General features: G+C 42.8%; 2 protein-coding genes across 5 annotated transcripts; one reads left to right on the top strand and one right to left on the bottom strand.

The window, feature by feature from the left end:
- Positions 1–1015: 1015 nt before the first annotated feature.
- crybgx (crystallin beta gamma X) lies at positions 1016–5072 on the top strand. The gene is made up of 6 exons (XM_034117412.1): positions 1016–1059; positions 1487–1535; positions 2180–2301; positions 2910–3045; positions 3787–3926; positions 4535–5072. The coding sequence occupies exons 1-6, from the start codon at positions 1016–1018 to the stop codon at positions 4665–4667; spliced, it is 624 nt and encodes a 207-aa protein (XP_033973303.1). The 3' UTR covers positions 4668–5072.
- Positions 4973–10551, bottom strand: LOC117472241 (G2/mitotic-specific cyclin-B2-like). 4 transcript variants are annotated; one of them, XM_034117410.1, is made up of 8 exons: positions 10202–10551; positions 9918–10016; positions 8242–8538; positions 8009–8167; positions 7700–7936; positions 6615–6755; positions 5604–5714; positions 4973–5530 (listed from the first exon to the last, which is right to left on the bottom strand). In XM_034117410.1, exons 1-8 carry the CDS (start codon positions 10226–10228, stop codon positions 5423–5425), a joined length of 1179 nt encoding a protein of 392 aa, XP_033973301.1. In that variant the 5' UTR covers positions 10229–10551; the 3' UTR covers positions 4973–5422. The 4 variants fall into 4 exon arrangements, with proteins under 4 accessions (XP_033973301.1, XP_033973302.1, XP_033973299.1 ...); XM_034117411.1 differs by having other exon boundaries at positions 7709–7936; positions 8242–8541; positions 10202–10550; XM_034117408.1 differs by having other exon boundaries at positions 8242–8541; positions 10202–10548.
- Between the last annotated feature and the right edge of the window lie 13658 nt (positions 10552–24209).

Below are 24209 nucleotides of genomic sequence, written 5' to 3'. Positions count from 1 at the left end.
TGGTATTTTGGCTTTCACTTTTTAACACACAAAAAGATCAATCTTTGGCGTGTTTTTAAGGAAGAAAATGTGATTTGAATCAGATATATGAATAAACATCTCTGTCAAAAAATATTAAATATAGATAGGAATAAAACTGGAGAGTTTGGTGCATGTAAGTGCATTAAAGTACTTACTTATAACTAATAGATATCACCAGGAAACCTCTCCATTGGATTACTTGCGTTCAGACAATTATTTTTTCTATTACAAGTTTATGAAGTTTTCTGTTTAAACATGGAAATTAGGCATTATCCTGCTAACTTTTGGTAAATGTAGGCAGTATCTTCAGATGCAAATGGAAAAGATAAAACAATTTTAGCCTACAATTTCTCCCCTTAAGATGGTAAACGTCTCTACATACAACTGACTTAAGTCTAAAAGAATATCTAATCACACAATATGTCTGATTTGTGTCTCCACCACATCAGTGGAGCCGTCAGAGTGGAAAAGTCTAAAACTGTACATTCAAGTTCACAGAGGTTCTGTCTCCCCCCCCCCCCCAGCTCAAGGTCACGACCTCTACACTGAATACAGTTTGCTGGAGCTGGCCATGCACAAAGCATGAATACAACCATTATCATACAGAGCATTGTTTAAAGGGCATTGTCGTTTAAAACGCTGAATTGTTCAAAGCCAAAAACTGTTGGCACTGCACTCTCATATTTACATGTGTGTTTGTGTGTGTGTGTATCTATGTGTGTGTGTGCAGAAACTCTGTTCTCTATACTAGTGTTTGTGTATCTGCATGAACACATCTATTTCTATTGCTGGCCAAATGTGTGTTTGTATGTCTAATTGTCCTCTGCATGCCGTGTTTGCAGCTGTGTGTGTGTGACAACAGAGAACATGACTGTGTTTGTGTGTTTAGCATATCAATGGACTGCTGCAGAACCCCTCTGAGTGTTCTAGCACCTGTGGGCTCAGCTCACCTGGCTGTATTTAAGGGGCTTTCTTGTTGCGTCACAGAGCTGACATGAACATCTTCACTAAAGTCACAGGATTAGCCCAACAAACCAGGTATGTCCAGAGCGCCGCGCACCAGACCCAAAGAGCCCCCTGCTCAGAGGTGTCGGGGTGGGGGTGCCCATGGCTCCACGTCCCACCTGCTGCTGGTTCTCAGGCTATACCAGTTTCCCTAAATCACCCGATTTTGTGATGTGATCATGGCAGGAGACATGCACACATTCTGCACAGTGTAGTTTCAAATTGGAAAGCATGAAAATACTTCTAATTCCTTATTGGTTACAATCTGTAGCACTTCAGTGTTTCTTGACCAAAGTGACATCAATTATGACATTTCAGTAGCTCAGGTCTTTAGTTATACCTCAACACACTGTCATGTTTTTATGAAGTTACTCTGTTATTCCTTTATCATCTGTTTTGAATGATGGTGTAGAGTGTTTGGGGGTGTAATTATTCACTATAAAACCTTCTATATCTACAGCAAGCTGGGGTCTGTACTCCAACGTGCCTTCTACGGGTCCAGTGGGAGGGTGAGTTACATGTTGTTATGAAGTGATGAAGTGTCATTTACCTGTTCAGTATTGTTTAGTATAATGTAAAACATATATATCATTTTCTGTGGGGACCTCTTGGCTGACGAAGAATAGCTATATTATCTTTGTTCTATTACTTAAAGCTGTGTAACTTAGCATAAAGACTTAACCTACAAGCAACTCTAAAAGCTCACTAGTTATTTTCGATGTTGTGGTTTAGTTTCCAGAAAGTCACTGCTCTCAGCTGTGGTTCACAAAGAAATATCTACTGCATGTTATTTAGCACAACATCAGTTTACTGTAAACCAAATATTTTAGTTATTTCATATTGTGTATTCCTTTACATATACTTTGGAAGCTTTGTAATTGGTTACTAATTTCTAATCTGACCATTTGAGAATATAACCCATCATTTTATATTTTCTTAAGATTGACATGTTCCCTCCCAATCAGAACAACAAATGATATAAATTCATCATGGCTTATTGTAGGTATTAGTGTCAAAATGTTCAAAACGTTAAGGAAAAAACCTTATAGTGTGACTGAAGATGTCAGTAGTTTAGAGTTTTTTGGCGATGAACATCTGAGTGCTGATGTTTAACTTTAATACAATGTGTTTCCCGTGGTGTCTGTGCCCTCAGGTGACTCTTTTCGAGCAGAGGAACTTCGCCGGCAGGCGTTTGGACCTCAGCTCTGACTGTGCCAGGCTCAGTGACAAGAGCTTCCCAGAGAGATGTAACTCTGTGCAGGTGGAGAGCGGAGCGTAAGTCTGCAACCCCACCTACAGCACACCACAGGTCACTGCAACACACACAAGAGTCCACAGGGGAAATGGACAGCAACAGATAACAGCAACCTGTCAGTGGACCTCAATACAGTGAATGGGTTCACCTTTTTTCAACTTTTAAATAGTGAAACTCCAGAAGTGTAGCAGTAGACTTAGTTTGTTATAGTTCAGATGGGAGCCTACAAATATGGAAACACTCAGATCTTGTAATTGAGTAAAAGTAGAAGTACCAGAGTGTAGGAGTACTCTGTTACAAGAAAAACTCCTGCATTCAAAATGTTACTCAAGTAAAAGTAGAAAAGCATTTGCATCAAAAAAGTAGTCATTATGCAGATTGGCCCATTTCAGAATAATATATATCATATGTTTTGATTATAATTAGTGCTGCATTAAAGTGTTATCAAAGCTGGTAAAGGTGCAGCTAGTTTTAATGACTTTGTATACTGCAGGGTAGCTTGTGAATTTACTCCAGGTGTAACTAAAGACTGATTTAAGAGTTGATTATATTTCACATCATTAAACCAAATCTGCAAAGTAACTAGTCTGCTAGCTGTGTTTTTGACTGACTCTCCTCTCCTCTGAAGATGGATCGGCTACGAGCATGAGAACTTCCGCGGCCGTCAGTACCTGTGGGACATGTCCGAGAGGGGAGAGTACAACTGCTACGACAAGTGGTCCGCCCAGGTGGACCACGTCTCCTCTGTCCGTGCTGTCAAACAGGTGAGACATGAAGCTAAAACACACGTTACAGTACGTACAGTTAGTCCAGGGGAAGAGGAATACACTCTGAGACCTGGACTGGATGTGTGCACACTGTACAGTAGCTCACGTTTAATCCTCTAAAGTCCTAGCTACTGCATCAGTAAGTGCTATTTCTGTTATTTTCATGCATTATTCAAAGCTTAACACATCAAAAATAATCTCTATAAATATAAAGATTTGGATCTTCAAACCCTGTAGAAGTAATTTTGACAGATTTGAGATATTAGTGGTGTGTAGTTATTTGCAACATGTGTGGAAATTGATTAAATATGTCATGGGTACCTACAGTAAATGTTAGAAAACTGACAAATACATTTAAATGACTTAACTACTGAAAAAATAGAAAGGGAGGTCATTTAAAAAAAACAAGAGGAAAATAAGTAACTTGTAGTTATGTATTGGGGGCTGTAATTTACTTCAGGTTACCCCTAAATAAACGTTACCACCTTATATCTTGTAGCTATAGACACCCACCCAGTTGGCATTTCATTGGTACCAAATATGTAAGACATGTTTACACTGTATTATAGAAGTCCTCAAATATTAAAATCATTTGACAAAAGTTTTCCAGACAATAAGGGTTAAATGTTTTAAGTTAGATGGCCTAAAATGATTTGTAGATAGTATCGTGACAGAGTCCACTGATCCAGAAACACCCACCAGCTGTCCCTGACTGACACTGTGTGTTTGTTATTTCAGGACAACAATCCTGGCAAGGCTCATCTGTTTGAGCGTGCCGGTTTCTCCGGTAAGAAGATGGAGATCCAGGATGACATCCCCAACCTGATGAGCCGCTACAGCCTCAACAGGGTCGCCTCCATCCGTGTGCTCGGAGGAGCGTAAGTGCAACAACCTATTTATATATCATCTGTGACTCCTCCAATCAAGTCTATTTGGACTTGGAACATTTCACCCCAAAAACAAAATTACACATTTTTTCTCATTCCTGTAGTGTGATATTCAAACAAACTACACCCCACAGTGAATGGGCAGGGGCCTATGTGCTATAATACAGACAGTGGCCATAGTTTGGCATAAAGAAGATAGTTCCTTACTCAAGTCAAGGTCGGAATCCTCTTGAGGAACAGGGTCAGGATTTCCCCATTTTTTTTTGGTGCATAAATCCAGTGCCCTCTTGTTCCAATATCCAAGATAAAAGGTGTATACCTCCTAAACTCAACTATTCACAACACATCTAGATCAATAGCAATTGTGGTAAGCGAAATATGAATTTTTTTATTTAGAGTGAATCGCCCCTTTAAGTTCAACAGCTGCTCCTGTTTGAAGCTTTCAATTAGATTTTAAAGCTAGCTTGGGTCAATAACTAATGACAGAAAAACAGAAGCAGTAATTCTAGATGACTACACGCAGTTTTTAGATGTATTAAAAAAAATAAAAATCTTGAAAATAAACGTGTTTTTTAACCGACTAACCCTTCCGTTTGCAGTTGGGTGTGTTATCAGGAGCCCAACTACAGAGGGCCTCACTACATCCTGGAGAAGCGCGACTACAACAACTTCTCCGACTGGGGCAGCCAGAACAGCACCGTGGGCTCCATGCGCAGAGTCCGCTTCACCTGAACACCTGACCCGAGTCCTGCCCACGGGACTCCTTAAGTCAATATGAAACCTGTCGGCTTCTCACACACGAACCTATTTTAGTAATAAACTGGTTAAAAAAAAAAGTTTGCATTTTCTGTTGTTTTAAAATAGATTTTATTTTCATTTAAAGGTTTAATAATTTTGAAATGGTTGCAAATAAATATAAATGTTAGTGGGGATTCACTCAAACACATTCATACAGAAATATTAGTTACTAAACGAAAACCTGATGGATTAACAAATCCATACATCAGCCAGCTGTCATTATGAATCAAGTACAAAAATGAAAATACAACCTCAGCCATTTAAAACCTCTTTAGATTAAAAAAATACTGGTATATCCAACATTCTACAACGCAACACATACTAAAAAAAAAAAAAAAAGCATGATACAACAGTAATTATCTTAAAATGTGTCTTCAAATGTTTTTAAGAAAGCAAAAACACAATAAAGCCCTAACTCTTGAGGTAGACTTAAGAAATCAGATGGTAAACACAAACTAGAAAGAACAATCTTGGTGCACACAACTTCTGATTGGAAGCGATGCATCATCTAAACTCTAGCTTAAGTGGAACTGCAGTTCAAGGTGCATTGGAGGAACATCTGATGTACCGTAAAGAGTTGTCAAAACATCATGCGTATAAAAAATAAAAACATTTGAAGTGTAGTTTCCACAGATTGCGATCAATCTTAAATAAAGTGCAAGTGAAACGTCCACTGATGATGTAAGAGTTCAAGGATTGCTGAGCAGAGCGGCCGCCATCGTCTTGATGATGGACGAGTTCAGCTGAGGGATGAGGCTGATCATCAGCTTGCTGCTCGAGTACTTGTTCTTCACAGCCTGCAGAGGAAAAAGGTTTTTATTTTTGCTACACATCAAAACTTTAATGCTTATACTTGGTCGTTCAACTCACCTGGAACTTTGTCTTCCCCTCGTTGACCATCACTATGTTTTTGGCGATGTGCTGCATGATGGGCTTCAGGTGGGCGGCGTCATAAGTGGTGTAGTGCTGCTGCTGAGGAGACTGAGACAAGACAGAAAAATTAACATCAGGAAAATGAAACATTTTAAGTGTAGATGCCCCTCTAATAATACATTTTATTTATGGGCGCCTTTCAAAGCTCTCAAGGACACCTTACAGAGCATAAACAAAAACAAGCAACAAAGATCACACAGCAATACAAGACTTCAAAAACAAAGACTTCATATAACAATCAGTTTAGCAGAATTAAGGTATTGAATATGCCAGTTTAAAAAGGTGTGTTTTCAGGCTGGATTTGAAGGTTGAGAGTGAGTCCATATTGCGGATGTCTTGTGGGAGAGAGTTCCAGAGACGGGGGGCAGAGTGACTGAAGGCTCTTGACCCCATGGTGGTCAGGCGGGCAGAAGGTACAGTGAGTTGGAAGGCAGAGGAGGATCGGAGAGCACGAGAGGGAGTGTAGATGTGAAGGAGCTCGGAGAGATATGGAGGTGCAAGAGTGTGAAGGGCCTTGAAGGTGAGGAGCAACACTTTCAAATCTATGCGGTATTTAACCAATGGAGTTGTTGGAGAACCAGAGTGATATGATTAATGGAAGGAGTTCTGGTAATGATACGGGCGGCTGAGTTTTGGACCAGTTGGAGTTTACGCAGGGATTTGTGAGGAAGACCAGAGAGGATGGAGTTGCAATAATCAATACGGGATGTAACGAGGGCGTGGATGAGGGTGGCGGTGCTGTTGGTGTGAGTGACGGGCGGAGGCGGTTAATATTGCGGAGGTGGAAGTAGGCAGATCGAGTGATGTTGATGTGAGCTTCAAATGATAAGGTGCCGTCAAGGATGACACCCAGACTCTTAACTTGGGGGGAGGGTGGGACTGTGGAATTGTCAATAGTGAGGAAGAATTTGTCAGTTTTGGCCAGAGTGGACTAATGCCATTACTCACCCAGGGCAGGGCTATCAGCAGCAGCTGGGAGAGCGCCAGAGAAGCAGCAGCGATCTCAGAGGGCCGATAGTGCACCATGTGGTAGTCAAGGAGCGTCAACTCCATCAGGTACTTGGCCAGCGTGTGTCTCTCTACATCAGACTGAGGCACAAAAGAACATTAAGCACACTGAGAAGTCTTAAGACACATTGTACACATTCTTGCAGGTGGTTTTAGGAGAACATCTGTCTAGAATGCTGCGTTCGCACCGGACGCAATGCGAATATTCGCTTCGCTCTAATCGCATCGCTCTAAACGCTGGAGTTTCACCGCGGCTGCCAGCTGTGTTTACTCTCATCATTCAAACAAGACACGCTGGCTCGGGAGCTACAACAACATATTTTACCGTGATTAAATTGTAATACACGTTTCTAAATGATGCCGAAGTAACAACATACTGATACCGGTTAGTAACAACCATGAATTAATGCTTTGACAAGTCTGCAGACAAGAGGGCAGGCAAAACACCTTTTAAAATGCTTGTTTTCTGAATGAAGATCGGGTCGACCAGGCTAAGCTAACGTTGTATATGCTCATTCCACACTCATAACAATGGCCTACAGACATAAATAAACCAGCGACTGTATTCGTCATGGCACAGACAGTCTGTGGTTTGCACTTGTTTAACTTTTGTCCAGTTTCTGAACAGATATGAGGAGCTGTGAGCTCTGTGTGCTAACTGCTAACGGCTGATGTTGTGTGGTTGAACGTCAGTGACGGCAGGCTGAGATCCTCACCGCTGATTGGCTTCCGCGAGAACGCGTCAGGTGAATTTGACACTCTAGTTGAAAAAAAAAATTGAACTCTCGCGTTTAACGCGGCACCGTTCAATCGCGTGATTCGCGCCGCGTCCACCTCTTCATGCGCGCCGTCGGAGCGAATTCGCGTCTGTCCGCATCTCTGCATTGACTTTACATGTAATCGCGCCGCCCCCAAACATCGCATCGCGTCCGGTGTGAACGCAGCATTAGGCTGCAGACCTAGCAAATTTGAACAATTACTAAAGTAAAAAGTAGCGTCCCAAACAAATCCGCGCAACGACTCACATTGGACACTTTGGAAGCCCGTCTCAGGAAGTGCAGAGGAAGAGGGCGTCCCAGCTCAAAGTTGAGGGTCCTCAGAATCAGCTGCTCCATCACCAGAATCTGAGCCTTTGTGAAGGCGCTGTCTGTGATGTAGGCGAAGTCTCCCACCTCTGGAGCGTACATCTCCTCGTATTTACAGGCCACCATCATGGCCGTCACACCGACAAGCTGCAGCTTCCTGCGAGAGACCGGCTGGACCTGAAGCACAGCGGCAGACATTTACAAACAGCTCACAAAACACAAAGAAAATACAGTTTAGACCTCTCCTACCTGGAGGAATCGATCCAGGACGGCAACTGTGAGGTACAGAGTCTCCTGCAGCAGCTGGAACCTGGAGTGCACCTGGACCAGCCAGTTGACCAGGACAGCCCGCATGTGCTCAGTGATCTCATAATGCTGCATGTAGTTGGGTCGTACAGCCTGCTCCACCTGTGGAGACAAACAGATGTAACACTCAACCTTGCAGGGTGGGAAAAGAGAGCATTACTGGAGGGGTGAATTACCTCCAGGACGTGCAGGTAGCTGTAGATATCTTTGACATATTCTGAGCAGAGCTGCGGCAGGTCCCCGTCCTCCTCATCCACATCCACATCCTGCACCATGAGCAGCGCATCAGAGAACGCCTGGCACAGCTCCTCCTCCTCCTCCTCCGCCTCCTTCATGGACACATCAGCAGACTCCTCTGAGACTGTGGGGAGGGGGTCTGCAGGGGCCGGGGCCATGGGCAGCACCACAGCTAGAGCTCTAGGGGCAATGGAGGCTTTCACTGAGGGTTTGAATGAAGCTTTGGCAGGGCCCGTCTTCTAAGGAAACAAGTTTGGAAAGATGCATGTTTAAACATGAACTGCAACAATGATGTGCTGCTTGGTTTTAGCTTTATGAATAGAGTGGCGAAGTCCCTCCCACTTACTTCCGGGGTATGGGACCTTATTTCGGAAAAATTATGCATTGAAGTCAATGGGGAGAGAAAACTTATCTTTCGATCCCGTTTGAATTGTGCCATGAATTACACACATGATGTTTGTCAAACTTAAAAAATCATTTCCATGTCAAAAAAGTCACAGTTTGTCGTAAAACTGTTGAAATATAAGACTATGAAAAATACGTAACTAGAAAGACTACAAATCCTAGAGTCGCGTAAGTGATGTCACAATTGTTTACCTCCACCATTCAGATACCTAAGATCAGCGCAATATAGATATAATCTATCTATATGGCGCTGGCTAAGATAAGATAACTTTAACAAGATGCCTGTGTGCTTAGTACCAGGTTGTTATTATACCAGCAATGGGTCTTGCTCGTTCTTTTGCTTCCCGTCTGATGAAACGACCAGGAGTGGCTTGATCAAGTTAGCTACCTAGCTAGTAGCTAGCACGTTAGTTAGCATTACAGCCTTGTCATTTTTATTAGCCTTAACATGAAGTAACATTAAGTAACCCAAAATGTTAAACAGTAAGAGTAGTAGTCATATTTCGTGAACCCTTTGAATAGTACTGTCACCGGTGTGATCATTCTATAATACACCATTTAATTCCGGGGGAGAAATGCTAACGCTAACGTTAGCATCGGCGATCTTTTCTACTTCATGCTATCTGCACAAATGGTTGACATTAAAACGACCAGGCAGTTCAGAGAGAATCAAAGGAAGGCAGGCAGGCAGCTTTGCATGACATTCTTCAGGACGTGTTTCATTGTGGTGATAGTCAATCGTTTGTTGACAAGACAGTAGTGACGGCCATCTTGGTGACGTGTGTGGTTGACGAGAGATGTAGTTCATTTAGCGTTTCACACAAACAAATGTGTTACTTCACAGTTTTACGGCACATTTTTTTTTTTTTTGACTTGCAAAATTATCTTTTAAATTGACAAACATCATATGTGTAATTCGTGGCACAATTCAAACGGGATCGAAAGATAATCTTTCTCTCTCCATTGACTTCAATGCATAACTTTTCCGAAATAAGGTCCCATGGGGCTCAACCGGAAGGGGAGGGACTTCGCCACTCTATAGTGTCCACATACTCGTAGCCTTAAAGTGTAGCTCATGTGCAGGTGTGTTCCCTTATTTTTGGCTCACAGGGCTGATACACAACACTTCAAAGAGCTACAAAGGAGGCATGAAACATGGAGCAGTAGCTGACCCAAACAGTTCTTCCATGATGATGATGATTTAACTTACCTTGGTGTTGACTGCTGCTGCTTTAAAGTTGGTGATCTCTCCGAGAGCAGCTCTCCTCAGACCCACGATCTTCATGGGCTTCTCTCCGGGTGGGAGCTGCTGAAAGAGAAAAGGAAACAAGTCACACACTACGGAGAAGCTTAAGAAAATAAAAACCCTGTTCAATAAAAGCCAATACGAACATAAAGTCAAGCCAAGAAGCGGCCATGCTAGCTGGCGAAGCTACGAGCTTTGCAAACAATTGACGTGACATGCAGTAAAACAGTGAACTACAGTTTACTCACCACAGCACGAACTTCAACAGAAGACATGTCAACTTTGGCTGCAACGAGGGCAAACAGATTCAAATAAAAATACGGGGATATAGTTTAGCACCAACAAGCACGATTTAGCGACAGGCTCCTTGGACACCGAGTTCAGTAGGTAAACAAGACAAAGACGAGCGGCTTTCAAATAGTGCTCCGTCAAATCTGATTGGCTGCTGCTTCAGTAGGACGCTTCTGATTGGCTGACAGCATGAGGTCAAAGGTAGAAGCCAGGTGATATTTAAATTCAGAAAATAACAAGAATATTGTTGCGGTCGAATAATCCAAAAATCAGCTCCTAAATTCTAACCCTATCGTCTATTCCTTGACCTCTGAGTGAAACGTCATGGGGTTAAGGGATAGTGGATAGGAGAATTCAAAATGATTTAGGAGAAGAGACTGCGGTACTTTAGAGAATCCGACTGCACTTTCACTATCCGACGTGTTTATGATGCGCCAGCGGACGTCATAAATGTGCGTCTGCTGCTGTGGGGAAACTATGGAAACTACAGTTTTCTATACAGCGGACTACAACATGGATGTTTAATAAGAACGAGGGACTACTGTAAACCATCGCCATATAGATATATATATATATATATATATATATAGATAGATTATATTATATGGCTCTGCTGTAAACTCATCTAGAGACTCTGCACCGTGCTCTGATGCTGTTGTTTTATGCTTTATGAACGGGGACAACAGAGAAACATTCTTCATGACCAAAGTTGGAATTGAAATAAAAAAGGAAAGTTATGCTCGCCACCCTCTCCCTCCGCTCCACATTAATACAAATGATCCCAATACGTATGATTGTATGAAAAGATCTTAAAATCAATACAAATGTATTTATTATAAACGTTAGTCCTTAACATCTATCACTGTGTATATCACCATTCAAACATCTTTTAAAAGTTGAACAAACCCCACACAGCTCAGTAAAGACTGTGAAATGTTGACTTTATTTGATCATTTCAGTAAAAACTAACGTTCATATTTCTCTTTTTGATTATAATACTGATGAACGTTGTTAGATATTCTTGAAACCCCGAGAGCAGGAGAGACTGAAAAGAGTCAAGGCAAGCTTATAAAAGTTAACAGCATTTAATTACACAAAAGATGCGGTGGTTTACAAATGAAATTGCAAGCGGAGATGTGACCCACACAAAGTGTAATCACAATTGTATGTTTATATTTAATATGATTTTATATGACCTGTTTAACAATGGACAGCAGGGGGCAGTAGATGGCAGCATAGATATATATAAACACTAGATGACTCACCCGCGCTGCTGGCCAATGGAGACCGACGTTGCCACATGGCCGCCATCTTGCTACGGGCAGTGCTCTCATTCATAACATTATGGTTTACTATTTAAATAACCATAGCTTGCTCAATTTGCAACCAATTTTCAAACGGTTTGGTTTTTTATAAACATCAAAGATGTAGTTATGATACTGCATACTTATAATCATGGACTTTCATATGAAAATAACATTAAGCAGATAAAGCAATAGCTATACACACACACACAAGGTATTTATATTAAATATTTGCCGGTGTATATATTTCCATTTATTTTATTATATTGTTAATATTTAAAATAAATTATAAAATTAAAATATATTTATATTTTATATATAAAAATCGGTCTCATGTTACCACTCTGTAAGCCAAGAGTTGTTAATTTAGCAATGCCTTAGCTTGAAGAACAGGGACACAACTAATGACAATAGCATATGGTGGTATATATTATTTAGATATTCACACCTTTTATCAGAAGAACCAAACCAACATAAAATGAGCTCACTGACAGGCCAGTTCTGTCTCATTTATCACAATTATTTTTGACATGAGATCTTCATATCGTCTTAGTTTTGTATTTAGTTTCTAGATTTGTAAACAAATCCAGAACCTTTGAAATACGTTACCACTTCACAGCACGGTGCGCTGAGTTCTTGTAGTCGAAAAAAGCCCAAGAATAATATAAACTGTACCCTGTGTCCATTTGTGTCCTTCTGTAGTCCATTTACTGTTGTTTGTCTTGTCTTACCCCGGCTGATATCTCACTAAATCCACTGTTTTAATTGTTCCCTATATTGCCCCTATGCCCTGTAAGGTGTCCTTGGGTGTTATGAAAGGCGGCCCCCCAAAATAAATGTATTATTATTAAGAAGAACAACTTGGTGTGGTGTGGAGGGGATGTACTGTAGGAAGCAGGGGCAGGTGGGGAGAGATGGGGCTTCAAGGTTCAAGGTTATTTTGTTTTAAATGTGTCTTGGAGATAAGGGCCAGCTGCACACAATAAAATACAGTATAACACAAAACCAATAAGACACACGGTGGCACACCAACAGTCAATCATCGTCCAGCCTCAGCTTTGGTATTCTTTCACAACCATTTTATGGGTTTATTAGACAGACTGAGCAAACATAAACATATGTGGTGAACATAGTGCTGCGTATCAGGGCTGCGAAGTGCAGAAAAAGGCAAAGGAGGTAGAGAGATACAAAGTTTCATATGCTGAAGCAACAGAAAAGGTTCATTAAAGTAACATTAATGACATATGTTTAGCAGGCATGACCTTTGCTATGACAGAAATTATAATTAGGTCCTTCTTTGGGCGATTTTCCTAATGTGGTTAAAGTGCAAAACACAATAAATCATAGGCGACAAGTGGGTGTAACAGCTGACCAAAGTTTTTAACTACAGGCCTATTTGAAGCTGAGATGCTGCCAAGTCTTTCTTTGGCCGAGCGTGGTAGGCCCAACTGCTTAAGTTATAACACACTTATTTATTGGAGAAGGTTGTAATATATTTGGTTGAATGGCATGGTTTAAACGGGTTATGAGACAACAACACCAAACGGACCCTAGAGATACCCGACATTTTAGTCTAAAAAGAAAGGGTCTGGTTTTAGGGTGAGAGACAGAGAGTGTAAGGACAATCGAGGAGCCAGTACCTGTGACTGAAGGTGGTGAGGCCCATCATGGAACATGAAGATTTAATAAATACATTATATACATACAATATATGATACAATACATATACATTATACGACGGCTCTGATGCTGCCCCCCCAGCAGACCGCAGCAAAGAAGAGTGCACTAGCCACAACAGACCGGTAGAAGATCTCCAGCATCTTGCTGCACACGTGGAAGGATCTCAGCTTCCTTAGAAAATAGAGTCTGCTCATCCCCTTCTTGTGCACAGCGTCAGTGTTGATCCTCCAGTTCAGCCCATTGTCTAAGTGCACTCCCAGGTATTTGTAGTCCTCCACAACAGCCACATCCTCTCCCAGAATGCACAGGGGTAGAGGAGACGTCCTCACCCTCCTGAAATCAATGACCATCTCTCTGGTCTTGGCCACATTCAGAATACTCACAACATTAGGCTGAGGTTCATCTTCCGCTCTTCTTGAAGTGGTTGTGCTTCTTGTTGCATGAAAACAGGCTGGTTCCGACTGCATGGAGGTTTGTTGTCGGGACATTGAGACGGGTAAAGCTGCAGCTAACTGACCGCTAGATTATTTGGGCAAAGAGAAAGGTACTTCAACGCAGAATGGTACAAAAACAGAGAGTGGTTAATTTTTTGCAAAACCACTAAACGGGCCTTCTGTGAAATATGCAGATTTGCTGCTGTCAAACGGCTTGTAACTTTCTCAAAATGTGGAGATGATAGCTTTGTTAATATCGGAGTTAATAACTGGAAAAAGTGCCCAAGCCTCCTGGACAGCCACGAAAAGTCTCATTTCCACAGAGAGTGTATTAAAAAAAAGTGCGCTTTCTTCAGTCAAACACCAGTCAACATACAGCTTGTCAAACAACAGCGTATTGAGCAGGAAAAAAGAAGAGATGGAATGATGGAGCAACTGCGCTGTCTGCAGTTTCTAACCCGACAGGGCCTAGCAATCAGGGGGCATGCGGATAAGGAGAGCAATTTCCAAAATAACTCGTAGCTGAGAAAAACCCCACTCTGAAGAGCTTCATGCTCACCGGGAAATATGCATCACGAGACAATTAATGAACTTATAAATCTAATGTATCGGGAGTCTCTCACCACTATATTAACTGAAATTTAAAAGCAATGCAAAACATGCAGTTATTGTGCTTCCAGCAAACATCCACTGATAAACTGCGATGTTAACAACCTCATGATAACCTCATATGTTTTTAACTTAGGATCTACCATGTGTTTAGTCTAGAAAAAGGTAAATGTGTGCATTTTATTATAAAGTTGTGTATATTTACAGACTGTTGCAAAAACTAAGAAACTTATAAACATCAGGTTTAAAACTAAAAGAGCTTTACAAAAAACACAATTAGAGATGTTTGGAGTTTTATTTTAGTTATTAATTTACATTTTTTGTCAAAGAGATGCTGATTTGATACCGTTGATACAGTTACGGCATTTCCTGTTTCTGCCGGAGAGAGGGGAGTTTGTCCCAAAGCTTGCCACTGTATCTACTCCCTCCATCTGACAGGAGGGAGCCTCATGTGTCACTCCACGGAGTTCACTCCGTCACGGAGGGGGAGTGTGTAGGGATAGGGTGTAGGGTGTGGTTTGGGATTGGGCCATACACACGCACTTTTTTGGCCCCCCCACTTCTAAAATGAATCCGGCGCGCCTGGTCTGATGAAGCTCTGTTAAGGCAGGTTATCAAGACTGCAATGGAAGAAAGTGAAAGAAAGCGCAGACTGGGACGCAGTTCCAACTGCAAGTTGACTCAAGCACACAGCATACTCGCTGAACCTGAAGAAATACTCAGCAGTGTGGGAGAGACTCAAATCAAAAGTAAGGATAATGTCATCCAGAGATTGAGTGCTCAGGTTCTGAGTGCTGAGGCTTTAACACAGGCAATGGAAACACTGAAACAGCTATCAACAACGACCCAGGTGCCTGAGGGGCTACATCAAACCACCCACCAGTGTTGCTCTGACAAAACCAGACCAGAGAAGAAGACCAGGAGACCGTATGGGTGCCCACAATGCATAGCTCAGGCTCAACCAAACTGTAGCCACTGCTTTTTCTGTGGGGAGGAGGGTCATCGTGCTATAGGCTGCTTGAAAAGACAGAAGCAGGCGGGAAACGGGCGCCGGTCAGGGCAACGGGACAACCACTGACCGACCCAAAGGACAAGTCCCACCCCCAGGAGGTTACAGCAGCAAGACAAAGCACTGGTCATACACCTATCAACACGCAGAAAAATAACGAACAACACTCAATCAAAAAGAGAGCTCCGCTAATTGGCCGAAAGTCGCTATTGAGATGTAGCATGAACGGTTACGCCATAACCGCGCTTTTAGACTCTGGGGCCAATGTGAGCATAATAGACAGTGCTTGGAAAGACATACTTATCTGGACAAGATATTAGACCCCTCAGTGAACTCATGGAGGATGATCTCTACGTGACGGCTGTCACAGGAGATGCAGTACCTTATGAAGGATGGATTGAAGTGGTAGTAAACCTGCAGGGAAACGATGATCCAGACTTATCTATTCGAGTGCCTTTCCTAGTGAGTCGAATAAAAATAGACAGACCGATAGTTGGTTTTAATGTGATCCAGGAACTCTTTAGGAGTCATGAAAGTAGACCCAAAGTGATATCTATCCTTGTCAACTTGCTTACTGGTGCTTTGGAGACTGACAATGCTATGGCAGAAGCTATGGTGAGTTTCATAAAGACTGAGCAAAAACAGGAACAACAGAGTGCGGCAGTAAAGATAGGCAGGAAAGAAGTCACTATTTATCCTGGCCAGGTAGCTTATATTAAGTGCAGGGTACCAGTAGATATTAGTGAATCCGACTCACTTGTGCTTTTCGAACCCAATCTAGAAGCTACACCACTGGCACAGCTGAGTGTTGGAGAAGGACTAATGGCGATCCAACAGACAGAGAGACCTTTCGTAAAGGTGCCTGTGTCAAACCATTCCAGAAGTGCTGTGACTCTGCCCAGCTGTACTGTTCTAGGCAACATCGAAACCATTGATAGAGTGATAGAGACAGACAACCCAAGCAGCAAGGACAATCAAGCCCAGGCAAATATAGCCAGTTCTTCCACATCACCACACTCTAACAGTGACAAACCCACTTCTGCACTGTGGCACCCACCTCTGGATGTCAGCCACCTGAGTGATGAGCAACAGATGAAGGTGGAACAGATGTTACACGAGGAATCGGCAGCCTTTGCTAAAGATGATGGGGACATAGTTTGCATTCCCAGCCTGCAAATGTCCATCAACTTAAAGGACAACATCCCAGTTCAGCGCACATACAGTGCAGTGCCCAAGCCGCTTTATAAAGAGGTTGAAGAGTACATCCAAGACCTGCTTGTAAAAGGGTGGATAGTTAAGTCCAAATCTCCGTACTCAGCTCCTGTAGTCTGCGTCAGGAAAAAGGATGGGTCCCTAAGGTTATGCATCGATTATAGAATGTTAAACCAGAAAACAGTACCAGACCGTCACCCATTGCCTCGTATCCAGGAACTCATCGACACCCTAAAAGGCCAAAGCTGGTTCAGCATTTTAGACCAAGGCAAGGCCTACCACCAGGGCTACATTGCTGAAGGATCCAGACACATGACGGCGTTCATCACCCCCTGGGAGCTGTATGAGTGGGTGAGGATACCTTTTGGACTCTCCAACGCCCCTGCTGCTTTTCAGCGCAGCATGGAGGAAATGTTGGACTCTCTGCGTGACAACTGCTGTATCCCTTACCTCGATGACATCCTCTGCTACTCCGACTCCTTCACTAGCCATGTTGAGGGAGTACGTCAGGTCCTGAGAGCCTTGCAGTCCCATGGTGTCAAGCTTTGACCAACAAAGTGTGAGCTGTTCCAGAAAGAGGTCAGGTATGTTGGGAGGCTGGTCTCTGCAGACGGTGTCAGGATTGACCCAAAAGACATTGATGCCATCATGTCCCTGAAAGAGAAGAGGCCAAGCACAGTTGGAGAAGTGCGGAAGTTACTGGGTTTCTTAAGCTACTATAGAGCCTATATTCAAAACTTCTCAAGCATTGCCAAACCAGTTTATGATCTGTTAAAAATTAAAGGAAGCTCTACCGTGACCCAGGGGAAACATAAGGTTGGAAAAGGAGCTCAGCTGCCCTCAAGGACACCTGTCCTGTGGACTGATGATCACCAAAGGATCCTTGAACAGCTGATTGACACACTTTCACACCCACCTGTGTTGGCCTATCCGGATTTCGAACTGCCATTTGTGCTTCACACTGACGCCTCTCAGCAGAGACTCGGCGCTGTGTTGTATCAACGACAAGATGGAAAATTGGGAGTCATCGCCTATGGTTCAAGAACTCTGTCTCCCACTGAGAAGAATTACAACATGGACTCAGGGAAACTCGAGTTTCTTGCTCTTAAGTGGGCGATATGTGTGAAATTTAGGGATTACCTGTTCTATGCACCCCATTTCACAGTATACACAGACAATAATCCCCTCACATACATGAGTACTGCCAAGCTGAATGCTGTGGGCCACCGATGGGTAGGTGAGCTAGCAGACTTTAGGTTTGATGTCAAATACAGGCCAGGAAGAGTGAACATCGACGCAGACACGCTCTCTCGTCTCCCTCTTGACATTGACACCTACGTCAGAGAGTGTACTGAAGAACTCACAAGAGAAACCATCCAAACCACATGGGATGGCTGTGAGTCTGCAAAGAGGCAGGATGTTGCTTATGTTGCTGCATTGGACCTAGCTTCATGCTCAGAGTCACCTGTGAATGTGTCACCCCTTACCATTGACCACAGTGAGCTAGTCAATGCCCAAAGGGAGGACCATGCAATCGGTGAGCTTATCAAACTTAAAGAGGCAAAGGCAGTATTGACCAATGAGGACAGGAAGAGAGCCAGTGGTACGCTCAGAAAGCTCATGCACGAGTGGGGAAAACTGCACATGGAAAATCAACTGTTGTACCGGACAGCTAGTCAGCGGCAGCAGCTCGTCTTACCATCACGATACCACCCCCTGGTACTAAAGCATCTCCATGACGACATGGGACATGTTGGGGCTGAGAGGGTCATCCACCTGGCTCGAGACCGTTTCTACTGGCCTTTCATGAAAAAGGACATTGAAACCTATGTAACCAGAAAATGCCCCTGTATCAAACAAAAGAAACCTGTGACACACGTCAGAGCACCAATGGGCAGCATCACTTCATCTGCCTTATCTTTCTTACAGTGCAGACGCTTTTCTGCTTGCTCTTGCCTCTGCTTACTTTTTATGCTGATTTTCCTATTCTTATTCTCTGAAAACTTCGAGCAGCGGCTCCTGGACATTAACTTATCACTGGGACAGTTATTCTTCGTAAATAGACGGAGGGTTTCAGCCATATTTCAACATTTTTACGACGACCTCAGTCTTACAGTAGCGTGGCCTAGCAACAGCTAAAGCCTGGTAGGCTACTGCATGCTATTTAGCTTAAGCTAGTTGGTAGCAAAATGCCTCCGTTCTCTACAGATGACTTCCACAAACTTCTACAGAAGATGGCTGTGTTGGAAATGAAAATGCAACGGTTGGAAGTTAACGTGGAAGTGAATGGACTATGTTGTGGGAATAACACCACTTTACCAGTGTTGCAAAATAATGGAAAAGGGTATGCTAACTCACAGCTAGTTAGCAGCTACAAGGTTTCCAAGGAACAGGAGGGCTGTGTACTGGGTAATAAATCTACAAGTGGTAGTCCTCCCTGGAACTCTCTGGGTGCAAAGCCTAAGAGTAAATCATTTCCATGGGATTTGGGAGGACGAATAACAGGCAGAGCCCAGCACTCTGAAATCTGTGATGCGACCGGCTGGCCTGCATTGTTATCACCCAGGAAGAGTGCCTCTTCAACCCCTATTCATACTAGGAAACAGCCGTGGACAGCTGCTAAAGGGAGAACTACAAACAATCCTCCTAAACCACCAAGTGTGCCAATCCAGAACAGATACGCTCCGCTGACCGAGAACCGGAGATCTCTTTCTGATGACCTGGATAACCTGTCCTCTTCACACAGCAGGGTAAGGACCAATAGCTACTCCAAAAGTAAAAGGCTGGAGGGAAAGCTAACGACTGGGCCTGAAACTCTGATTGTGGGTGACTCTGCTGTAAGAGATGTAAAAGATATGTGTAGTAAGAACAACACCAAAGTACTCTGTTTTCCCAAGAATATGGTCTCTGACTTGGCTGAGAAGATCCTGCATATTGGGGCTGAACATCCGACTGTGAAGAATGTGGTACTGCACATTGGAACAAATGATGTTGTGAAACAACAGTCAGAAGCGCTGAAAGAAGACTTTAAATGTCTGTTGGAAACTGTCAGCTCTCTAAATGCGGAAGTGTTCATCAGTGGCCCTCTACCGCCAGTCAGAAGAGGAGTGGAGAGATTCAGCAGACTGTTTGCACTGAACACGTGGCTTTCAGCTGCCTGTACTGACCATTCTGTCCATTTTATTGACAATTTTAACTTTTTCTGGGATCGCAGACATCTTTTTAAGGCAGATGGAGTTTGCCTGAACAAGTCAGGAGTGAAATTGTTTATCTCTAACATATTCAACTGCCTGCGTCATCAATCTGTTCCCTCTGCCAAGGACAAGCGGCAAGAGGAATCAAAACAGGAGAAAGACACAACACATCGCGCAGAAAACCCTGAAGAAGTATCACTGCACCCGCCTGAGGAATGTTCTGATTATGGGAGACCTATGACACAAATGGAGGAGTCTCCACTGCCCGTCACCCCCCCATAATTTTTCATCCACACTTGCCCCTGCTAACATCTCAGTAAATGAGCTAGTTGATCATTTTAATTAAAAAATTAAAAATGTTATAGATACCATTGCTCCAACTAAGGTAAAGGAAGTGATTGGCAAGAAAATATCTCCATGGAGAAAGGCCATGACCGTGAGAACAGAAAAAAGAGAGTGTCGAAAAGCTGAACGTAGGTGGCGAAAAACAAATCTCCAGGTTCACTTTGAAATCTATAAAGAGAGACTTTGCCTTTATAATTTGGAATTGAAAAACGCACGACAGTCTTTCTTCTCTGACATCATTACCAAAAACAAAAACAACGCACGTGCCTTGTTTGCTACCGTCGACAGACTAACTAACCCCCCAGTGCCAGTAGCATCTGAATTTCTATCCACCAGGGCATGCAATGATTTAGCCTCCTTCTTCACTGACAAAATTCAGAAAATTAGACAAGCAGTCAGTGCCTCTGCATCAGGTACAGCAAATGTGTTGTCCCTGTGTCCACCTAATATCAATTCAAACACCATGACACAATTCCATCAGATTAATGATAAAAACTTAGAGGACATTATTCAACTTCTGAAATCCTCCTCCTGCTGCCTTGATATTATTCCAACAGGATTTTTCAAAGATGTTTTTCATTGCATGGCCTCAGATCTACTTCATATAGTAAACACATCTCTTCACTCAGGTATTTTTCCACAGGCACTGAAAACTGCAGTCATTAAACCGCTCTTAAAAAAGAATAATCTAGATGCTTCAGTAATGAACAATTACAGGCCCATATCAAACCTGCCATTTCTAGGTAAGATCATTGAAAAAGTTGTATTTCAACAGTTGAGTAACTTCTTGCATTTAAATAACTGTTTGGATGTGTTCCAGTCAGGATTTCGTCCAAACCACAGCACTGAGACTGCTCTTGTAAAGGTCTTCAATGACATCCACTTAAACACAGACAGTGGCAGAACTTCAGTGTTAGTATTATTAGATCTCAGTGCTGCGTTTGATACTGTTGACCACAACATATTACTAGACCGACTAGAAAACTGGCTGGGACTTTCGGAAACAGTTCTAAATTGGTTTGAGTCCTACTTAAAGGACAGAAAAAACTTTGTTTCTACAGGTAAATACACATCTGAGTTGACAAATATGACATGTGGGGTACCTCAAGGCTCCATCTTGGGGCCTCTTCTCTTTAACATCTACATGCTACCACTGGCTCAGATAATGAAAAACAACAAAATAAGTTACCATAGCTATGCGGATGACACACAAATTTACGTAACAATTTCACCAGGAGACTATGCTCCAATTCAAACACTGAGTAAGTGCATTGAACAAATCAATGACTGGATGTGTCAGAACTTTCTCCAATTAAACAAAGATAAAACTGAGGTAATGGTTTTTGGAGCCAAGGCAGAACGTATAAAAGTTAGCGCTGAGCTTCAGTCTGCAATGTTCAAAACAACAGATAAAGCCAGAAATCTAGGTGTAGTCATGGACTCTGACCTGAGTTTCAACAGTCACATTAAAACAGTTACTAAATCAGCCTACTATCACCTAAAGAATATATCCAGGATTAAAAGACTAATGTCACAGCAGGATTTGGAAAAACTTGTCCATGCTTTTATCTTCAGTAGACTCGACTACTGTAATGGTGTCTTTACAGGTCTCACTAAAAAATCTATTAGAAAGCTGCAGCTAATTCAGAACGCCGCTGCTCGAGTCCTCACTAACACTAAGAAAGTGGATCACATCACTCCTGTTCTGAAGTCCTTACACTGGCTTCCTGTGTGTCAAAGAATAGATTTCAAAATATTGTTGCTGGTTTATAAAGCTTTGAATGGTTTAGGCCCAAAATACATGTCTGACCTACTGCTAAATTATGAACCATCCAGAACTCTCAGGTCTTCAGGGACTGGTCAGCTTTCTGTCCCCAGAGTCAGAACTAAACATGGAGAAGCAGCGTTCAGTTATTATGCTCCAAATATCTGGAACAAACTCCCAGAAACCTGCAGGTCCGCTGCAACTCTTACTACTTTTAAATCCAGGCTGAAGACTTTTCTTTTTGCCGCTGCTTTTAATTGAACTATTCATATCTTAAACTGCACTGTAACTTTTATCCATGTATTTTTTCTTTTAATGTTTATTTTATTAACTTTTATTTTTAATGACTGATTTTAAATGCCATTTTCTTAATGTCTTCCATTTTTGTAAAGCACTTTGAATTGCCTTGTGTTAAAAGGTGCTATATAAATAAACTTGCCTTGCCTTGCCTTACCTTGCACCACTTGAGCTTGTGTCTATAGACTATATGCACCTGGAAACTAGCAAAGGGGGCTACGAGTACATTTTAGTAGTTATTGACCATTTTACCAGATTTGCTCAAGTCTACGCAACAAAAAATAAATCTGGCAGAACAGCTGCTGAAAAAATCTATAATGACTTCATTCCAAGATTCGGCTACCCGGCCAGGTTGCACCACGACCAAGGCAGAGAGTTCGAAAATGACCTGTTCAAGACCCTGAGGCATCTGGCTGGAGTTGCTCATTCGAGGACAACCCCATACCACCCCCAAGGAAACCCAGCTGAGAGGTTCAATAGAACACTGCTCCAAATGTTGAGGACCCTGGGAGAAACAGAAAAGAGCAACTGGAAAGACCACTTACCCCTGGTTCTGCATGCATACAACTGCACCAGGCATGAGGCAACAGGCTTCTCACCCCACTACCTCATGTTTGGACGGCACCCATGTCTCCCAGTAGATTTAATGTTTGGTCTGTCAGCCAAAGGTCAGACTGAAACAACACAGGTCTATGCTAAGAAATGGGCTCTGAGAATGAAAGAGGCTTACCGGATTGCATCTGAAAACAGTCAACACTCCAGTGCAAGAAACAAGAAGTACTACGACTGTCACATCAAGGGAGTTGTGCTCCAACCTGGTGATAGAGTCCTAGTCCGCAACATGAGTGAGAGAGGTGGACCTGGAAAATTGAGGTCCTACTGGGAACAAACTGTGTATGTCGTCAAAGAACAAGTTGGTGACATTTGGTGTACAAAGTGTGCTCTGAGACAGGTGGTCATAAGATCCGTACCCTCCATCGAAATCTCCTACACGTTGTCAATGACCTACCTGTAAACTTGCCTGAACCAACAGGAAATCTGCTACCACCTAGAGGGAAGAGCAAGAGTCATCATGTTGAGAAACAACGACAGAGAGAGACATCACAAAGCAGTGACTCAGAAAACTCTGATGATGAGGCACCTAGAGTACGATACTGGCTAAGAGTACCCCCACAAGCTGGACTTCACTCACAGAATGTTGAACCTAGCTCTGGATCTCAGCAAAACACAGACGGTCTGAGAAGGGTACCTGAACCACATAGATATAGAGTGCCATTGAGATATCATACACCAGAACAACATCGAGTTGTTACACCTGAGAGAGAAACCAGACGAGAACCACCAGAAGAACGGACTGATGAGGAAGACCTGCCTGTGGATTCTGAAGCACCGTAAGAGCATGAGGATGTACAAGTACCCTATGGCTATGACCGACCTGTGACACCTCAGGATGAGCCAGTGAGGAAATCCACACGGGACAGGAGACCTCCTCAAACGCTGACATATGACTCCCTTGGTCAGCCATCCTCCAGATCATGTGGGCCGACAGACCCAGCGGGACTATATACTGTACAAGCCCTGCCATTCTGGGGAATGCAGCCCCTTCCTATGCCACATTACACTACACACCAGACACTGCCTTACACTACACACCAGACACTGCCTTACACTACACACCAGACACTGCCTTACACTGTAATGCTGCCATACATACATGCATATTGAGAAGGAAAGATTGTTACACCCACTCTCATACATATTTTATTCACCTGTATATTTAAAGAAGTGCCCTTGTGAGAGTGTGTATAAGTGTTTTAAGTTCAAAGAGAAGGGGCACAAGTTAAGAGGTTGATGGTTAATGTCGGGAGCCATTTTTCTTTGTCGGGCAATGTGTGACCCACACAAAGTGTAATCACAATTGTATGTTTATATTTAATATGATTTAATATGACCTGTTTAACAATGGACAGCAGGGGTCAGTAGATGGCAGGGTATCACTGCCGCAAAGGGGTTGGTTATTATTTACGCGTCTGCCGTAAAATGTCTGACGTGATGACGGAGCTGTCGTTAGCTTGCCATTCTGGCAAGACCCGCCAAACGAGCAGCAAAAGGCATT

The sequence above is a fragment of the Trematomus bernacchii genome, unplaced genomic scaffold (genome assembly GCF_902827165.1).
Source record: "Trematomus bernacchii unplaced genomic scaffold, fTreBer1.1, whole genome shotgun sequence".
Classification (NCBI taxonomy): Eukaryota; Metazoa; Chordata; class Actinopteri; order Perciformes; family Nototheniidae; genus Trematomus; species Trematomus bernacchii.
The sequence above is the reverse complement of the archived record's forward strand: the minus strand, read 5'-3'. Positions and strand labels throughout refer to the sequence as shown.